The sequence below is a fragment of the Sorex araneus genome, chromosome 6 (assembly GCF_027595985.1).
Source record: "Sorex araneus isolate mSorAra2 chromosome 6, mSorAra2.pri, whole genome shotgun sequence".
NCBI lineage: Eukaryota > Metazoa > Chordata > Mammalia > Eulipotyphla > Soricidae > Sorex > Sorex araneus.
In genome coordinates, this window is record NC_073307.1 from 109095882 (window position 1) to 109102673 (window position 6792).

A 6792-nucleotide genomic window follows, 5' to 3' on the forward strand; every position below is an offset into this window, starting at 1 on the left:
CACCTTTCACGAAATAGACCTGAGTTCGATTCCTGCGCCCCTCTCGGAGAGCCCAGCAAGTTACTGAGAGTATCAAGCCCGAGAGACAGAGCCTGGCAAGCTACCCGTGTGTATTGGATATGCCAAAAACAGTAACAATAAGCCTCTCAATGAGAGACGTTACTGGTGCCCACTCGAACAAATCGATGAGCAATGGGTAATAAGTTACTATATTGTAATTTGAATGAAATCTTTCTTTTAAAATTCAAGATACTTTTTCAACATGATTTTAAATTTTTATTAAGAAACAAAAATAAGGGGCTGGAGCAATAGTACAGCGGGTAGGGCGTTTGCCTTGCACATGGCCAACTCGGGTTCGATTCCCAGCATCCCATATGGTCCCCTGAGCACCGCCAGGGATAATTCCTGAGTGCAGAGCCAGGAGTCAGCCCTGTGCATTGCCAGGTGTGATCCAAAAAATAAAAAAATAAAAAAAGAAACAAAAAAAATCCTCTACTTAAATTATTATAAAATTGATATTCTCTAATAATATTTTCACTTTATTTTCTTCATTAAGCCTGGTTGTTCTGGACAGAAAACATGGCTTTTAGTCATCTCTGGTTCTCTAAGTCTATTCATTACACAAATCATTGCCTTAAGTTTTTCTCTAGCACACTTTACTCCCAAGAACTAGTAGTTCTAGTTGAAGGTATTTGTTAAACAGTGGTGAAACACAGTTATTTCGGGGAATATCCACCAACTGGAAAGAGTGAAATGTAAATAATAAATAGCTAAACCATAACTCAGAAAAACAATGGCAATGCACACATATTCAAAACGTATTTTCAACACAAAGGAGAATTATGAAATTAACCCCAGGAAGACAGAAACATCTCTGAATAGAAATGAATGTAATAGGTAGAAGTCACACAGGTGCATGTTAGTGGGAGTCGGAGAGCCATCCAATTAGAAGATTGGTTAAAGCAATTGATACTATCCTGCACTGAAAGTTAGTTGAATCAATACTATTATGCATTGAAGGTTAGTAAAATCAATACAAGTGTTGATTAGAAATATGCTAAGACAAGGAAAGCGTCAAATTTAGGGAATGTATATAGGAGTATACAGTCTGCTGTGCTATAAGGAATAAAGCAAATGACCAAGGTTAGGGATGATAAGGTGATGATAAGTTAATGGGGCTGGCAATGAACTGAGGGATTGAAGAAACAAAATTGTGAGATAAAATGCAGATGAATCAATAGGATTTAAAAATTAGATACAGAATAATGAAAAGGAAAGGTCAGTTTGCTATACATGATCCAAACAAGTGATGGATGGTAGCATCACTTTACAGTTCTAGGACATTATAGAGTGGTCAAAGAAAAGAATGTGTTTGTTATGAAAAGACTGAGTTTGAAGTATTCCTAGGTATTGAGGTATTGCGGTTGACATCTTTGTTTCATTAAAAAAGCACCCAACAGAAAACTGAGACAAGATCTAAACATTAGCAAAATAATCAGTCCAGCAGTCAAATTGGATAAGTGTTTTGAATAACTATTATATAAATATGATAATAACTAAAAGTAATTAAAATTCCATGGCCTGAGATTTATTCATTTTCTTATGTGAAGAAGAAAAAAATTAAAATTCTCTGCAGTATATTTTTCGGGTTATGTTTTTTTTTTGCTTTTTTGGGGGTCACATCTGTCATTGCACAGGGGTTACTCCTGGCTCATGCACTCAGGAATTACTCCTGGTGGTGCTCGGGGGACCATATGGGATGCTGGGAATCGAACCCTGGTTGGCCCCATGAAAGGTAAACGCCCTACCTGCTATGCTATTGCTCCAGACCTTCAGATTATGTTTTAAGGAGAAAAAAACCACTGAATAAGTCTGAAAAATAACTGGGACCAGAAAGATATTACAGGAAATAAGTCACTTAAGTGCCTTTCATGTGTCATACCTGGATTTGCTTACTGATACTCCATGAGGTCGCCTGAGCCCTACAATGAGTTATACCTGAATGGAGAGCCAAGAATATGTCCTCGGGTCAGCTAGTGTGGCCCCCAAACAAAGGACAAGCAGCTGGAGAATAATTCAGTAAAACTGGAAATGTGTGGAGCTAAATGTAATACATATTAATATGTAATTTTCCATCAACAGGAACAAATTCCAAGACATGGATATTGGGAATCACACCAGTGTGTCAGAGCTCATCCTTATGGGGCTCACAAAGGATCCTACATTGTGTGTCATCTTCTTTGTGATATTTCTAGGGATTTATGCTGTTACCCTAACAGGCAATATCAGCATAATCATTTTAATAAGAAGCTCTTCCCAGCTGCAAACTCCCATGTACTTCTTCCTCAGTCATTTAGCCTTTGTGGACATTGGGTTTTCCACCTCAATCACCCCTATCATGCTTATAGGATTCCTGAGACATGGAATAGCCCTCCCTGTGGCTGGCTGCGAAGCACAGCTTTGTTTTGCAGTCATGTTTGGAACAGTTGAATGCTTTCTGCTGGCTGCCATGGCCTATGATCGCTATGTGGCCATCTGCTCCCCCCTGCTCTACTCCACCCACATGTCTCCTGGAGTCTGCCTGGTCTTACTGGGAGCATCCTACCTGGGTGGGTGTGTGAATTCTTTGTCATTTGCTAGTTGTTTGTTGAACCTGGTTTTCTGTGGGTCAAATGAGGTAGATCACTTTTTCTGTGATTTGTCCCCTCTGTTAAAACTGTCCTGCTCAGATATTTCGATTATTGAAATTATTCCTTCCATCTCATCTGGGACCATCTTGGTGGTTACAGTGTTTGTCATAGCTCTCTCTTACATCTATATCCTCATCGCAGTCCTGAAGATGCGCTCCAAGGATGGGCGACAAAAAGCCTTCTCCACCTGCACCTCCCACCTCACTGCAGTCACTCTCTATTATGGGACTATTTTCTTCATTTATGTCTTGCCCAAGTCCATCTACTCAACGGAGCAGAACAGAGTGATATCTCTGTTGTATACTGTGGTGATTCCCATGATAAACCCACTCATCTACAGTCTGAGGAACAGAGATGTGAAGGAGGCCCTGAGAAAGACAATGGTTGGAATCTTTTCCTAGTATCTGTTCTTAGAGTCTCTGGTGTCTTGCTAAGGTCTTATTACCAATAATATACATGTGAACTACCAAATACTACTGTACTGATTGAATAAATGAAAAATCCTTCCTGGGGTCGAAGTGATAGCACAGTGGATAGGGCGTTTGCCTTGCACGAAGCCGACCCGGGTTTGATTCCCAGCATCCCATATGGTCCCCCGAGCACCACCAGGAGTAATTCCTAAGTGCAGAGCCAGGAGTAACCCCTTTGTATTGCCAGGTGGGACCCAAAAAGCAAAAAAAAATCATTCTTCCCCTTTTTTGTTTTTTTTTTGTTACCTTTTCATTATTTATAATATGATTATTACGAGTGTTTTGGTCTTAGAATGTTACTATACCACACCTAAAAGATGGATCGCATTTCCTCCTACTATCCCTAGGTTTTTCTCAATTGCCTCCCTTCCACCTGTCTACACCCAATTCCATCCTTCACTGCCACATGGCAGACTAAGTTCTGTAGGCAGAATGTTATAGCTTGTTTTCAATGGATGTTACCATTTTCTTGCTTTGCTTTCTTATTGTTAACATGCTCTCTTTCTAAAATACTTTGCTTTACCTGAAACACTCCAGTAGCATGAAGCTGTAGTGAAATGCAATATTTCATCTTTTGGCTATAGTATTTCATTGTGTATTCTAGAACGTCTTATCCACTTCATATATTGTTGGGACGAGAATTGTTTCCAAATTTGGTCATTCTAATACTTGTGAAATAAACAAAATAATGCCTATATTCTCTTGAATTTTTGTTTTCTTTAATTTGATCCTAAGAGTACAGTCACTAAATTATATGGGAGTTCTATTTTTAATAGTTTTAGAAGTCACCACACAATTTTTCTATTAAAGAAAAATCAGATGGCAGTCCACAGGCAATGAATGAAGGTGTCTTTTCCCTATTTTATATACATGTTAATGAATTATAATGCATTTTCAAATTAAAAACAATTATTTTTATTAAACAGCTGCATACACCAAGACTTTCATTTTATTTAACAAAAATATTTTTGCTATGTGCCTGATTCAAATTTAAGTAAATTACATGAATAACTGATTGATCCTCACTAAAATCCAAACTGGATTTTGTAATGTCTATTTTGAAAATAAATTGTCTGGACACATAGACTAAAAGTAGTAAAAATGATAGTTAAGAAGTGTTGAGTGCAGAGATTTAATCCATAAATTAGATCCCCAGTAGTAAGCTTCTTGATTTAGCTTTCATAAAATTCTTATGATCCATTAATATAAAGCTACCTCAGTTCACATATGAGAATTCTGAGTCTTGGAGAGATTCCAGGGGTTTCCAGAATAAAAGTGGACTCAAGTTCTTTGATTCTAAATGAATCATATCCTCTCATTCAATGGACTTAATCTATAAAGTTAAACCATAATCTGGATAAAGAATTCAGTACAGTTATTAACATATAGGATATTAGAAAAGTAACCAAGTCTTTTTATTAATTTTTAAAATTAAACTCAGGTTAACCTAAGAGGCTGATATTGTGAAAACTCAACACCTGGAAGAGGATGTGAAAACTACTGATTCTTTTAGGAAATAATCTTCGGATATGCCAATCTGAAGATTTTTTCTATAATCTTACATTAATTTATTATTTATTTTTAAATTTTTATTTAAAAGCCATGATTTACAACATTACTGACAGTTGTGCTTTCGGCATACAATAATTCGACATCAGTCCCTCCACCAGTGTTCCCAGGTTTCATCCCCATAACAGCCCCCCCCCTCCACCCCACCACTCAACTTGTCAGGTACATTACATAGTTTCAGTGATTGTCACTTAGATTTTATGTCTTCAGTTCTGTTGAATCTGTGTTTTGGGTATATGATTGTACCCCTCACTCACATCATATAACTGCAGCCTGATGCCTGTTAACCTGTTACTTCTTGTTCTCTTCTTCCCACTCCAGTATTTCTATATTTAAACATGTTAAAAGCAATTTCCTTTGGCATAATGCAGTCACATTTATTGGTAGGAATGAAAATAATTCATTCCAATAAATAGGTTACTATTTATTGTCATTGCTATCAATAATAAGCACAGTCTGTATTTTTTTAAGTCCAGTCCATTAAACAAAACCATCAAGTTATTTCAAAAGATTGTATTAAGTGTAATACTTGGGTAATATTTTACTTTTATTTACTTCATTGTAATAAGATTGGAGAGAAGAGACTCTCTGTAGTTCAGAAATTTTAGGCAAAGCAAATTCAGAGACAACTATTTAGAACATCTGAAAAAATGCTTAGATTATGAAGTTATCATGTTAGTGACATGGGGTGAGGAAAGGTAGGATTATAAGATATGTGGAAATATATATAACAAAATATCTAACAAAAGAAAGTTAGTACAGTAGGTGAGTAGGGGCATTTGCCTTGATTGTGGCTAACTAGACTTTGATATCCAACCCCCTAAGAATGCCAGAAGTCAACCCTGAGTGCAGAGCCAGGAGTAAACCTTGAGCACAGCCAGGTGTGGCCCCAAAACACACACAGAAAAAGGGAATTGCTAACAAAATGAAAAGTACTTATAATAGTGTTAAGCATGACACTGTAGTGAAAAATGCAGAACAATATTGAAAGTAGCTAGGATAAATGTAAACAAATATTATATGGAGTCTGAGAAGTCGTACAGCAGTTAAGGCTCCTGCCTTGCAGTGGGCCATCCTGGTTCATTTTTAAGTACAATGTATGAACCCTCAGTCCTGCCAGAAGTGATCCCTTTGAGTAAACTCTGAACACAGCAGGAGATGGGCCAAAAAACAAAACAAACCAAAATATGAATATTATAAAATAATGACTAGAGAAAACTGCTTATATGTTACAACTTCTATGACAGTAATTTAATGGTCATTTTGTCATACTACAAATTTTGAAAAATAATATTTTTGTTTGTTTGGAGGGCACATCTGGTGGTGCTCAGGGCTTACTCCTATCTCTGTGCTCAGGATCACTTTTGGAGGTGGTCAGGGGACCATAAGGGATTTTGGGGATTGAACCTGGGTTGGCCGCATACAAGTCTCTGGCCCAGAAAAAACATTATTTTTAAGCATCTGACCATATGATACTAAACAACCTGGAGGTATTGTCAGACTTTATAGGTTTCAAAACAGTCTCATACATTGAACTGTCTCAAGTAACGGACCCTAGGAGTTTTACATCCCTTTTGAACTTGCTTACAAATCAAGAGGTTTCTGAAACTGTTTCTGAGGTTTTATTTAAGTTGAAAAAATAGCTCACAAATTTATGAAAGAACAGATATGTAGCTATAAATAGATAAATGGATGGGTAGCTGGAGTGATAGTACAGTGGGTAGGGCATTTGCCTTGCACACAACCGACCTGGGTTCAATTCCCAGTATCCCATATGGTCCCCCGAGCACTGCCAGGACTCATTCCTGAGTGCAAAGCTAGGAGTAACTCCTAAGCAATGCTGGGTGTGACCCAAAAAGAAAAAATCCATAAATGGAATTATGAATTTGTGACTTTTTGATCTTAGCATTTTAAATTTTGCATCTCAACCTTGAGTTCTGTGCATCTATATTTATTAATATTTTATTTCTTTTTTTGAGGGAGCCTTCAAACCAGTGTTCAGGAACACCAGGACTCACACCCAGGGCCACTTGGACAACTGAGCTGGGTGGATCAATCGTGGA

The 6792-nt window shown here is 37.4% G+C and overlaps 1 protein-coding gene across 1 annotated transcript; it reads left to right on the top strand.

The window, feature by feature from the left end:
* Positions 1–2158: 2158 nt before the first annotated feature.
* Positions 2159–3091, top strand: LOC101548682 (olfactory receptor 491-like). The gene has a single exon (XM_004613640.2). The coding sequence runs from the start codon at positions 2159–2161 to the stop codon at positions 3089–3091; it is 933 nt and encodes a 310-aa protein (XP_004613697.2).
* Positions 3092–6792: the final 3701 nt, after the last annotated feature.